Consider the following 14,177-nt stretch of genomic DNA (forward strand, 5'->3'; position numbering starts at 1 on the left):
TTTGTGTACCTTGCCACTGCTATGCTTTAATAAACTTCATTTTTGAGATCTTCAACGTCCACATCATTTTTTCTACATTGGCGAGCCACCCAGCGAGGAATTTCAAACAAAAAAAGTGGGGAAAGGTAAGAAAAGGCTGTTTTCTTTCATTTATGCAGTTTTTTTTTGTCAGGGAACCCCCTCGTTTAAAAAAATCTAGAAAGGAAAATTTTAAGGACAGAAGAGAATTTGGTTTATTCAGTATTAGCAGGAGGAGTTGTTAAAGGGATAGTTCGCCCAAAAATGATATTTAAGCCATGATTTACTCACCCTCAAGCTGTTCGAGACGTATATGTCAATCTTTTTTCAGACGAACACATTTTCAGTTATTTTAGAAAATGTCTTAGATCTTTCAGTGGTTATAGTGTGAAGCAATGGGGTCCAGCTCGTTGAAGTCCGCAAATGTGCATGCATCCTTCACAAAAGTAATCCATCCGGCTCCAGGGGGATAAACGAAGGCCTTCTGAGGGTAATCCGTGCGGTTTTGTCGTAAAAATATACATATTTAAAACTTTATAAACGAAAATAACTGGCTTCCGGTCGCGGTCGACGCGCGTTCACGGAGATGGATGCTGGCATATGACGTACGACGTAGCGTCGGAAGCGTCGTGACGTAGAACGAACGTAGAGTTTTGTTTTGCTCTGCTCTCTGGTTGCGCTGTCACGTTCGTACTACGTCACGACGCTTCCATCTCCATGAACGCGCGCCGACCGCCACCGGAAGCCAGTTATTTTCGTTTATAAAGTTTTAAATATGTATATTTTTACTACAAAACCGCACGGATTACCCTCGGAAGGCCTTCGTTTATCCCCCTGGAGCCGGATGGATTACTTTTGTGAAGGATGCATGCTCATTTGCGGACTTCAACGAGCTGGACCCCATTGCTTCACACTATAACCACTAAAAGATCTAAGACATTTTCTAAAATAACTGAAAATGTGTTCGTCTGAAAAAAGATTGACATATACATCTCGAACGGCTTGAGGGTGAGTAAATCATGGGCTAAATATCATTTTTGGGCGAACTATCCCTTTAAGCCTATTCCGTACAATTTTGTTTAAGATTCTAACGGAACTGAATCAGCCCGAAGCAGTGTGGTGGCACAGTTGTATTGGAATGGTTGTTTCTAAAGTAACTGAAACAAAGTGCTTAAGTGTAAAGTTTCTAAAGTAACTGAAACTTTGTGTTGGTTTCTTATAATTCTGTTAAGATTCTAAAGTAATTGAATCAACCCAAAGTAGTGTGGTGGCAGAGTTATATTAGATTGGTTGTTTCTAAAGTAACAAACAAATGTGTGTTTCTAGCATACTTGAAACCGATTGTGAAGTTGTAATAATTCGGAGGAAATTCTAAAGTAATTGAATTGACCTGACGCAGTGTGGTCACAGAATTATTTCACAACTATTGTGTGTTAAAGTGTAGGCTAGTGAGTCAGACGCGCCGTGACTCTGTGAAGTTTAAAACAAGAACCCGAAGAAGTGTGGTTTTGTCTGACGTACTGTAACAGTGTTACATTTCTTAACTGTTTTGCGTAACGAAATTTAAGGCCCAATGGATTGTGGCTGTGGTTAAGTTTAGAAGCCTCAGGTAGTGTGGCTATTTTGATCATTTGTGTCCGAAGTACTGGAGCTGTGAATATTTAGACTAACGGATATCTTAAAGGAACTAGATAACGTGTAGTCATTTAAATCAAACTTTGTGAATAACTATTAGATCACGAGATATTTTAAAGCTTGATAAGACTTTTGAAAATGGAAGAAATGATTGTTAAATACATCGCTAAACACGGTTCTCAGGGAATGTTTGACGGAATAGAGAATATTGTTGATAAACCGTACAAGTGGGCTATCTCTAAGTTTGAAAATGATCCCAAAATGCCTAAGAACAAAAATGGGAAAATTGCTAATGCGCTTCAAGCACTTTTTGCTTCATACAAAGTAACTAGGAGGAGAGTAGATGAGTTGAGGCTGAAAATGAGCGACTCAGTGTTGGGGTAATTTCTACAAAAAATTACCTGGCTAGTGAAATGACATGGAAAGAAGAAAAGGTCAAGATGCAGAATGAGATCGCACTTCTTAGAACTAACAATAGTATGCTTAAATCATCAGTGGAAACATTGTCCAACAATTTGGAGGAGGCGAAGGCGGCTTGTCAGTTTATGATAAAGAATGGCACAACTGAGAAAAACCCTAGTAAGACATTGTTAGGTGTCACATTGTGTAACCCAGTTCCAGAAATGCCAGATTTACAGGAAGACAGGACTGAGGTTCTTTTTCCCATGGCACCAGTTCATACTACTAAGACTATGCGTGCTAGAGAAGGAAGGGAAGAACCAATGACTTCTACCATAGTCCGAGGATTTAATCCAACTGAACTAGAAACTGTGATCAAGAATATTGGTACATCTGATCATGACAAACAAGATCCATTCGATTTTCTGAAAAACTTGGAGGAATATGCTGAAGTTTACAATTTAACAGATGGTGATGCATGCATTTTGTTAAGAATGCGCTTGTCTGACACTTTGTCTGGAGCCTCAACTCAGAAAGTAAAGGACAGAAATGCTAATAAGTCAGAGAGGAAAAGGGCACTGCTTGAAGTCTTAGGTGTGATGTCAGTTAATTGGGATAACATATCTGAGATGCACATGAGGAAAGGGTAGCATCCAGCAGCATTTATTGGAGATGTTTAAAACTTTCAGTGGCAATCCTGATATTATTAAGAATGATGTCAGATTCAAGTCTGCCTTGATTAACAAATGTGACCCACTCACCCGTGACACCACTCTCTGAATATAATGACATTATTGCTAAAATGACACAGTTTTACAACAATAATGCTAATGCAAATAGTCAAATGAAAGCTGCCAAATCTATACACCCAGTTGCTGCCTTTGGCGAGAGAGAATGTTCTACATTGTCTAATGGTTTCCATCATAGACCAAGGAGATTTGCAAGAATAAATTCAGAAGGTGTTATTCTTTGCTATGCATGTGGAAAAGCTGGTCACATTGCTAGACATTGTCAAGACAATGAGAGACCTCTTCAAAACTTTGTCTGTCATGCATTTGGAAAGGATGGTCACATTGCAAGGCACTGTTTGGAGAAAAGAAAGGAAGATCAGGAAGTTGTTTGTTTTGCTTGTGGAAAGATGGGACACAAGGCAAGACAGTGTCACTTTTCACACAAAAGAAAGATGGGCTATCGTGGGTTGCTTAAGAAAATAGGCAATTTAGAAACCCAGTTGGCACTGTTGGAAGGAAATAAAGAAGTCATTCACACCTTGTCAAACATATCACTACACAAGCAACATGACTGTAGCTCAGTCACAAGCAAATGCTGATGCAAATTAGAATTAGTTTTATGATAGTAAAGGTTTACTATCAAAAGGGGGGTGATTCTTTATGATTTATGAAACATGTTTTATTAGCATTGATATGTAGTTGTAATTTATAATAAATGTTTTAATGACATTATGTTTAGAAATAATTTTTAAAAACATTACCAATGTTTGAATGTGAAAAGATGCTTGTGGGGGAAAGGGGGGCAACCTCTTCTTTTGATTATAGTTTCAGATATAAGCATCGAGATGTTTGTCTGAAATGTATAACCTCCTGGAGAAAGATGATCTAGTAGTTTGAAGGACGAGAAGGAAGTGGAGCCAGGGGGATTTTCTCAAGAAAAAGAAAAGAAGAGATTTCCAGACCTGCAAGATCCAGAACTCCAGGCCTAAAAGACCTAGAAACCCTGAGACCCACCATGGGATGAATGAAACTGATAAAGAGGCACAGACTCGAACAACACCAGTGACTGCTTCTTCTAGAAGGACTTGCGCTCCAAGTGGAAAAAAATTGACAATGAGAAGTGAAACAAGAGGAGATTTCAGAAACAAACCATTTCAGAGACTACGGACAGCAGTTTTTCCACATAGAGGGAAAACAAGTGGATAAAGGATGTCCACACTGAGAAAATGGACACAAAACACAAAATCACACAAAATCACACACTATATTGTCTATTGATTGTTGATTATTTGAGTTATCAAAACTAAACAATATGCTAACATCACTGATGTGAACATCACTGAACATCTGACATTGTGAGAGCCCAACAAGGCCTTGAAGAAAGACAAGATTTTTGCAAAACAAATGCATGATGGAGATATGGCCTATTCTGGTTTAATTTGGAATGTAACCTTTAAAACGGCTGTATGTGTATGTATCTTTCTTATTATTTGCCAATGCATTATGTTATGTGTTCTATGTTTAAATGTCGAATTGCAGATGACTTAAGGATCGCTTTAGGACACTCCTACTGGCTGTGATGGTTCTTGAATGTCTTCTCACCCACACCCAAGAAAATGTTTGTACATCATATTGCCAAATTTTAGAAGAGTCTCTTTGATAATTCTGCCCAATTGGATGGAACTGTAACCAGTGTGCATGAGGTGTCGACCCAAAGACTGGTAAGATTCTCCGGTGGCCAGAGGGGGACAACCTAAGCCAGGGCTTCACCGCCACTGGGCACCTGCCCACTAGGGAAGGGAGGTGTAATCTGTGAGAAGGGAGTGGATGTGATGCTTCTTTTGGGTCAAGAGCATCAGAGAGGGGACTGTAAGAAATTGTAGTCTGCCTCGACCCAGATTCCACTCCAAAATATATTTTAGAATGAGCTCATCCCCAAAATGGCTTAATTATCATTTAGATTAAGGCAGTCAAGTTATATTGTTTCTTGGCCATTTGGGTTGATCACATCCTGAGCAAATGGTAGTCAATTGTAGAATGGGAATGGGTGTGGGACACAGAGAACCTTCTCAGACATTGGGGTGTCTCAACTTCATTAACATACAGACCACAGCTGTTACAACAAGGGCAACTTAATTTACATTAAGAGTTGTAAACTGTAACAGGATAAAAGGTTTAAGATTTGGATGTTCTGGGTTCATTCTGACGCCGGTGAACCCAAGGTGCTTTGTGTACCTTGCCACTGCTATGCTTTAATAAACTTCATTTTTGAGATCTTCGACGTCCACATCATTTTTCTTACAGTGTGTTGCAAAGCTAAATGTTCAGCAGTCATTACTGCAGTCTTCAGTGTCACGTGATCCTTCAGAAATCATTCTAATATGCTGAATTGTTGCTTAAGAAACATTTCCTATGATCATCAATGTGGGAAAAAGTCACTGAGAGAAAGAAAGTTACAGTATTTTTCATATATTCATTAATCGGAATTAGCCTAAATGACATAATATAATATCTGTGAACCTCTCTGACTTTGAGAGCTGTTGAAAGAGAAGCATGTCAAGACACTCGCCTGAGGATTGACGTCCAGGATACATGTACGGCCTGTGTTCACCACCTCATGGATGGAGTCGATTTTAGTACCGTAGAGGTTGCCGTCGTACTCTCCGTGTTCCAAGTACCGGCCCGCCTTGATGTCGTTCTCCATCTCTAGACGTGATACAAATCTATACGACTGACCATCTCGCTCGTCATCGCGAGGCCGTCGAGACGTATCTGAGATATTGAGACAGAACAAAGAAATGGGTAATCATATGGACAAGAAAATGCATTGATATTTTAATGTTTTATTTATATTTTCTAGGTAGGATTATTCCTTAGCCACTCACGCGGTACAGTGGTCCCAAAACGGGTGGGATGTAGTACAACTAGTCTGTTTTTCAGGCTACGGCGCCCCACTCCTTGCGCTCCAATCAGAATGAGGGTTTTCCTCTGAAATGGTGGCATATGTGCTACTTCCTCATAGATCTGAAGCTCGTGACGATCAAAGTCTGCAACATAACCATACAGGAGAGGAAGCACAATGGATCAACCAGATTTATTAGAATAAAGGATGCATACATATTTTAAGTAAAAAAGGAAGAAGAGACATATTTTGCATATAAATGATATTTAACTAGGGTCAAATTGTACTTATTTATAAATGAGTAATTTAGTATTTTATTTTTAATATATATTTATATATAGTATTATTCAATTTCTATTTTAAATATATATTAAATTTAATATAATATTAATAATTTTTTGTGCTTGTGATGTTTGTTTGTTCTCCAAGTCTCTAATTTTATATAAAAATTCTATTTGATTATGTCAAGATAAAGCTCTTTCTGATTTCGTTTTAACATTTATATATAACCACATATTTTTATCTGTTTACCTGCATTTTTGGCAGTAAGGTACATCATCTTCTTCTTCTTTTTACCAGTAATTGTTCCACATAGGATTCCTAAAAAAAAAAAAAAAAAATAGAAAAAGAGGATATATAGATATATACAAACTTTTTAGAGTGGCGTACCCCTTGAGGCATTCAACTTTTCTATTAAAGGGTTAGTTCACCCAAAAATAAAAATTATGTCAGTAATTACTTAGTAATTATTTAATTACTCGCGCATGCGTCGTGGCTCTCGTGAACTCACGTCAGAGGCCCACACAGAAGAAAATGAATAGTTGAATAAAGTCATTATTTTTGTGTTTTTTTGCGCACAAAAAGTATTCTCGTCGCTTGATAAACTTAATGTTGAGCCACTGTAGTCACATGGACTATTTTAACAATGTTTTTACTATCTTTTCTGGACCAGCAGAATGAAATTGCCTAGAAGTCTATGAAAGAGTCAGACAGCTCTCAGATTTCATCAAAAATATCTTAATTTGTGTTCCGAAGATGAACGAAAGCCTTACGGGGTTGGAACAACATGAGGGTGAGTAATTACTGAGAGTTTTCATTTTTGGGTGAACTAACCCTTTAAGGGTCAATATTTGCCCTCTTAAACTAATTTTCAGATGCATTTTTACCTTTATAAATACAAAGTTTCAAATTCTTAAAATTCTGTTTATTTAATTATCAATATGATAAATAAATAAATCAATAAATTAGACTAAACAAATAATTTCAATCAAATGAAATCATCAATAAAACCCATATTTGCACTAGAGTGGTACAAGCTGCATCTAGATGTATTTACACATTGTTTAATGCTGCTCAGAGCTGACATTAATGCAGTTACAATAGGCATAAATAATGTAATGAGATAATGTTTTAAATAAAAAAGTTCAACAGAGAAATATGAAATGATGGTAAAAACTAAGTGATACTTTTAGGGGCTGTTTACACGACGACACCCTTTTCAACTAAAACCGTAAACCTTTTTGTGCGTTTTGGCCGTTCATTTACACAACAGCAGCGTTTTGGGTGCCTGAAAACGCAAACTTTTGAAAATGGGTGTCAAAGTGTACGTTTTTGAAAATGGTCTCTGTGTAAACAACGAACGAAACCAATAATGTCGTGAACATGCGTTTTCTGTGTTCAATATAGTGTTTCATCACCATCTAATGGCCTGGCTGACAGCTGAATACAGCGTTTTTAGTCGTTTTAACGGATTCATGTTAATGGAGATTGTTTTGACAATGGTGTCATCTGTCCGCGGAAAACTCAAAGGAAAAACTTTTCCGTTTTAAGCATATAGTTGTTGTGTAAACATATAAAATATCAAACTAAAACCGCCAGTAGGTGACGGCAATTCACTGTCTCAATGAGTGAGTCATTGAGTCATTCATTCAATAACGAAGAAAATGGCTGTATGTATTTATGAATGGGTCATTGAATCATTGACTCTCCCGATTCTTTCAAAGTCGCAGATTCTTTCACTAACGAAAATCCGTTGTGTGTTGCTTGGAGAAACATATCAGTTCTACTGTGGCTTCGTTTGAACTATTATTTCATTCCAAAATAGAGAACTCAATATTGACAATACTGCGTCTAAAAATATACATCACTTAATGTTATCTTTTTGTTTGTTGAACTGTTGTAGGTCTATAAAATCAATGTCACATTTGCAATCATGTAGATATTTGGGCAAAATGCATTTTTGCTTGTATTTCATATTATATGCAAAGTTTGTGTCTATATTTGTTCTTCAAGCTAGTAAGTGCTAAAACCCTACTTTTAAAAAGGTACATTATAGAGAACGGTAGTAATGTAGCGTGATTTGCTCGATGCTTGTGTGGATGCAGTCACTTGTTAATTTGATTGTCATATTTGACCTTTCACGACACTTTTCTGTTTTTACACTGTTAGAAATACATGCTCGGTTTTAATGTTATTTTAAAGTGGGGTAGAATTAAATGAACGGGAAAACTCAGCATTTTGTTTGCGTACCCCCTCTATCACCTCACGTATCCCCCGGTTTGGGAACCACTGATGTAATGTAATGTAATTGTCCACTAGATGGCAGCAAGTTTGTATTTTCTGTAGGCTTGTGGCACTGTTATAACATACATGGACAAATTTGTGTGTATCCCGTACAAAAAAATGTGCTATAGTTTTCACCAAGATACTTACTGCAAAAGCATAATACATTTATATGGCATGTCTTTCAAACAGTGTTTCAGAATATTTCTGCCATTTTGTTGAATCTTTTGGCAACAGTAGTGTGTTTAAGTGTATCACCTGCTCCATCAAGGTCTTTAGGAACAAATGCTTTCCTCTTTTCTTCCAAAAACTGGCTGGGAATCAGCCCAGTACCTCCTTCCAACACATGGCATGCCTGTCAGTCAAAAAAATACTGTCAGTAAAATACAATAACCGACCAATGCAAATGAGTCAAAATAGGTCAAACCACCACAATCATACCTGCCACCAGTTTGGGTCTTCTCGGTTGACAATTTGCAAGATATCACCCCTTTTGAAAGCAAGTCCCGCCTCTCTGCATGGAATTAGATTGTCATTGGCTGGGTTGTAGTCAAAATGTGGCTGCACGTACACCTGAGAGAAATAAAACAGGTGGGATTAATCCAAACACCAACCAGAACTCAGCATGATTTTTATATTCACGTTTAACAATCAGCAAATGATTTCTGAGAAAGTTTCACACTCTCTGTCTGTCAGAAAAGATTGACTTTGAACCTCGGCTGTTCGCATTCCATGGTAAATAATATTAATATTAACATTAAAAGAAAATGGCAAATAATAATAATAATAAAATTCATATTCCTTTTTCACACTTCTTACCATTAGTACAACAAAATGAGGAGCAAAGGATGTGCATTAGGTGTGTAATTGATGTTTTTGGTATTTTTCACTATTGTACTGCAACAGAGAAGGATAGGAAATGAGACTTTGTCAAATCAAGTAAATTAAAACTTATGACCAATACATATTTTTTTCAACTAAGCGGTTGAGGTATTGCTGGTTAGCATTGCCCTGTTAGGAAGATGTTGAAACTACACCACATGGGAGCAAGAAGCGTTATTTTCCATCCAGCCATTAAAAAATGTCAGTTAAAAAAAAATAATAATAATAATAATTCCAAGCAACGTTTAAATCTTAAATATATTTAGTGTATTAGTGTATTAATGTAAGGTCTGGTTTCACAGACAGGGTTTAGATTAAGCCAGGAGTAGGCCTTAGTTTAATTAGGACATCTAAATAAGTAGCTTTAATAAATGTGCCTTAGAAAAAAAACCTTACTGGTGTGTATCTTGAGACAAAACAATGGCAGTGACATATTTTAAGATATGTCAGTGCAAGTTACTTTCAGTTAAAACAGCTCAAACATGCATTTTAGTCCAGGACTAAGCTTAAACCTTGTCTGTGAAACCGGGGGTAGATGTTTCAAACATAATCTTGTAAAAAATACAATCTTTTTAACATTACTTGAAAGCAGCATTATTAAAGATAATCTACCCTTAACCTTACACACACAAACTCGTATTTGATCAGACGTCATGATCCGACAAGTAAAACGACTACATTTCCATGGCAGATCTCCTGGATTTTAACAGATTGAGGAGGAGGGGATGATATTATATTTACATAAATGGAAAATGAAAAGAATCCTTATTTTGTCACCAACTGTCACTGACTTTCAGATATTGAATCACAATAACAAAATTATTTATGTAATAAGCAGATTCCCTTTCTCAAAGAAAAATCCATAAATACATTATGCGAACACAGAGAGCGATTTGTGATACAGAGAAAATACCAGGAGCCATGTAATGAGATTGAATTTTGCGAGTGTGCGTGTCTTGCCCCAGATAGCATGTGGAGTGTTATTAATAGGGCTCTCAGGGATCTTTTTTACTACAAAGCATCATGGGATTTCACAAATGACCAAATGCAACCCCAAGAATGGATGTCTAATGTGCCGGCATGCACATAACTCCACATGTATGCATTTTATATTTCATGAAAGGAGATGCCCTGAAACAAATACTGGAGGATGTGAACTGCATGAATAAAAGCTAGTTTGATTTCGTATATTTAGTGTCTACATATGCAGTTGCATTTACAGTATTGTTCAAAAGTTTGGGGTCAGTAGGATTTTTTTAAAGAAATGAATGCTGAACTTTTCAGCAAGAATGAATTAAATTGATCAAAATTGACAGTAAATGTCCACTTATAATGTTATAAAATATTTCTATTTCAAATAAATGATGTCCACAAGATCAAAGAATCCATTCACGGTTTCAAAACAAAAATATTGAGTAGCACAACTGTTTTCAACATTGATAATAATAAGAAATCAGCATATTAAAATGATCTCTGAAGGATCATAATAACAGGAATAAATTACATTTAAAATATATTAAAATAGAAAACAGTTATTTTGAATTGTAATACTTCACAATATTACTGTTTTACTGCATTTTTGATTAAATAAATTTTGCTTTGGTCATAAGAGACTAAATTCTTAACAACCCCAAATTTTTTAACAGTAATGTTTATGGATATATTATTGTGTGTGTGTGTGTGTGTGTGTGTACCTGTGGTGGCGCCGGAGCATCTCTGTAGCTGGGCAGTATTTTCAGCGTTATTCCTCCACTACATTCTTTGAGCATCTCCTGGAGCTCAGTGGGATTATTGCCAACGTCCTTCCCATTCACCTCCTTTATGATGTCACCCACGTGCAGCAGCCCCTGCCTGTCAATCAGCCCTCCGTGGAGGATGCGGGCGATTACCAGGTCACCCTTGTCCATTCGGAAAGTCACACCCTGGGCAAAACGATAGCATGAGTAATGACAGGATATATATAAATATATATAATGAGACGCTTTTGCCCAGTTGGATCATCTGCGTATTGGACTGGATATTGACTGAAATTGTGACTGGATGAGATTTTAAAAGTGTTAATTAAACTTGTGGCCATATACAAATCTATATATTCAAAAAAACACACCAAAGGTTCTCCTGCTTTCTTGCGGATGCCAATCATCCTGACCGCATCAGCCTGCATAAGAGCGTTGTTTACAGCTGCATCATTGATCACTTCATGAGGGGCTGGGGCTTCATAGCATTTAGACGCCACCATGTCATGGGCCTCCAAAAGAGACTGAGATAAAAGAGAGAATATGAGAACAAAATACTGTAGAAAATTTTGACAATACATATTAAAAAAATGGAAGAAAAAAATCAGAAGGCACAAGGCACGAGATAAGAAAATAGAGAAGGTTCAAGATGAGACGACACAAGATCAGAAGAGAAAGGGATGAATTGAAGATGAGACAAGAAGAGAAGATAAGATATGAGATGAGACAAGATAAGAAGGTACAAGAAGGGAAGGCATGAGATGAGATGAAACGAGAGGAGAGGGTACGAGATAAAATGAGACAAGCAGAGAAGGAATGAGATTAAATGAAATGAGTAGAGAAGGTATGAGATGAGATGAGATAAGAAGGTACGAGAAGAGACAAGAAGACAAGGTATGAGATGAGACAAGAACAGAAGGCACGAGAAGAGATAGAGAAGGTACAAGATGAGATAAAATGAAAAGAGAGGGTATGAGATGAGATAAGTAGAGAAGGTACAAAATCAAACCAGAGGAGAATGGACAAGATGAGATGAGACAAAACGAAAGACATGAGGTGAAACGAGATGAGATAAGTAGAGAAGGTACAAATACTGGTGGATGTGATTTCTTGCTATATATATATAATTAGATTAGATGGTAGGAAGAACAAAAGGCATGAGATGAGATGAAACGAGAGGAGAGCGTACGAGATGAGATAAGAGGAGAAGGCATGAGATGATATGAGAAGAGATGGTTTGAGATGAGATGAGACAAGAAGAGAGGGTACGAGAAGAGAAGGCATGAGATGAGATGAAACGAGAAGAGAGGATACAAGATGAGATGAGACAAGAGGAGAAGGCATGAGATGAAAGAGAAGAGATGATATGAGATGAGGGACCCTATCTTGCACCCAACGCAATTGACTTTGTACACTAACGCATGTATCATTCTTATTTGGCTCCCGACGCACAGCGGACTTTTCCCTCCACAGACGCACGTCGGTAAATTAGGGAATGAACTTGCGCTCCCGGGGGCGGTTCAGCGAAAAGAGGAGGCGTGTTCCGGCGCAAACGTTCCCTGGTGCTATTTTGCAGTTCCAGAAAACAATTCTGCCACAGACCAGGAAAAACCTAGTCTAAAGTCAGTGGCGCGTTATTCAGACGCTATTTTAAGGGCGCATGCTTGGTCATAATGTAGCGTGTGCACAACGCGCATACACTGTGATTCTCTCATTTACACAGACGCAGTAGTTCCCATTTTTGCAAACCATACATAATTACAAGGAAAAATATTCCGCATGAGGGAAATCATTGTGGTGTCCATGAAGATTTGATAAAATAGTCATAAATCTAGCTTACACATTTACCCAAATTATTATAAGCCTGTTTAACCGAAGCTTATTTGGGTGGGTTTCTCCCATCCCCATACAATGTCACTTCTCTGTGTTTTACGGCCTTAACGAGAACATCGGTCTCCTCGGCTGTGAACCGCTCCTGTCGTGCGCCTGGCAAATTCGCCTTTATAATAGCAATCCGCCATGGAACAAGCGCGCCTGCTTTTAAAGGGAATGTGAGATGACGCTCTGATTGGTTTATTGCACGTTACGGCCAAACCACACCTATGAGTAATGTAGCTCCTTCAGACCAACCCATTTTAGATTTGCGTCGGGCGCAAGAGTCAAGAGTCAAACTTGTGTTTCGCGTTTGATACTTGCGTTTCAGATCGTTAAAATAGGGCCCGAGATGAGAAAAGAAGGTATGAGTTTAGACGAAACAAGACGAGAAGGTACAATATAAAACAAGATAAGGTACAAATATTGTACCTGAAAATGGGGCTCCTGCAGGATTTTGGAGAGCTCTGCAACACTGTCATCTCTTACACTCAGCCCGCTGATGTCACCCAGAATCTCAGTCACAAGCTCAACATTATTCTCCTGCACAGCCTCCAACTTCACATCCTCCAAACGTTCATGAGCCTGAACACAAACATCTTATCAATCCATGAACTGATATTTCTGACAGTATCTAGTTGCTCCTCTCTGTGTATTTATCACAAATTTAATGGCATGACACATTTTGATCGGACAAATCGGCATGACTTTCTTAAAGTGTCGATCATGAGTGTGATTTCAGACACTTGTTTAATATCCAATAATTATTCATGTCATTCAGTTACAAATTAAATTTGTTTTCAGATTAACCTTATTAGCAATGCAAATCAGCTAGAGCAAAACCTGGGCAGCTGAGTGTACTTTACCTTGGCCAGAGAGCGGACGATAGGACTCTCCATGATGCCTTTGAGGAAGATGAGGTCAATGTCTTTAGCCCCAGTGGTGGAGGGCAACTCGCCCAGGTTTTCCAACACCTGCTGCATAGCTGCACGCATACAGAAAGAAAGCTGTTACGACACAAGAAACACTCCTTGCAACACTACAAGTAATACACATCAGGGTCAGAGAACAGGACAAATGTTTCATCTGTAAAATAAACAAACTTCACATTACAATATCAGATGGCTGAAATATAACACCCCCTTACACAATACTATCATCTCCTTATTGTACGTGTTTAGCTATTCTTTTGTCTTCAGTGTTCATTTGATCCACTGAGGTTTTACTTGATCTTAGTGCTAGGTTCGACACTATACAGAAGATCATGACATATACTCTTAGATCGACTACAAAATTACACTGGTATTCAGGGACAGACATTAAGGTAGTTTAGATCGTGCCTAACAGACCATAGGCATTTTGTTTATTTAAACAGGGAATTATCAAAATTAACTTCAGTAAATTATGGAGTGCTGCAAGGATCTGTGTTAGGCCCTCTGC

General features: G+C 37.8%; 1 protein-coding gene across 5 annotated transcripts in view; it reads right to left on the minus strand.

Annotated features, from left to right (window-relative positions):
• pals2b (protein associated with LIN7 2, MAGUK p55 family member b) overlaps positions 1 to 14,177 on the minus strand; it is a 34,927-nt gene that overhangs the window by 6,557 nt on the left and 14,193 nt on the right. For all 5 annotated transcript variants that reach the window (XM_084422638.1, XM_084422639.1, XM_084422637.1 and 2 more), the window contains 9 exons: positions 13,604 to 13,722; positions 13,170 to 13,322; positions 11,237 to 11,389; positions 10,824 to 11,051; positions 8,689 to 8,820; positions 8,506 to 8,602; positions 6,217 to 6,285; positions 5,669 to 5,830; positions 5,353 to 5,555 (listed from right to left, as the gene is read on the minus strand). In XM_084422638.1, coding sequence (XP_084278764.1) covers positions 5,353 to 5,555; positions 5,669 to 5,830; positions 6,217 to 6,285; positions 8,506 to 8,602; positions 8,689 to 8,820; positions 10,824 to 11,051; positions 11,237 to 11,389; positions 13,170 to 13,322; positions 13,604 to 13,720 — 1,314 coding nt within the window. In that variant the 5' untranslated portion in view covers positions 13,721 to 13,722. The remainder of the gene's footprint in view (positions 1 to 5,352; positions 5,556 to 5,668; positions 5,831 to 6,216; positions 6,286 to 8,505; positions 8,603 to 8,688; positions 8,821 to 10,823; positions 11,052 to 11,236; positions 11,390 to 13,169; positions 13,323 to 13,603; positions 13,723 to 14,177) is intronic.

This window comes from Rutilus rutilus, assembly GCF_951802725.1.
Source record: "Rutilus rutilus genome assembly, chromosome: 11".
NCBI classification, from domain to species: domain Eukaryota; kingdom Metazoa; phylum Chordata; class Actinopteri; order Cypriniformes; family Leuciscidae; genus Rutilus; species Rutilus rutilus.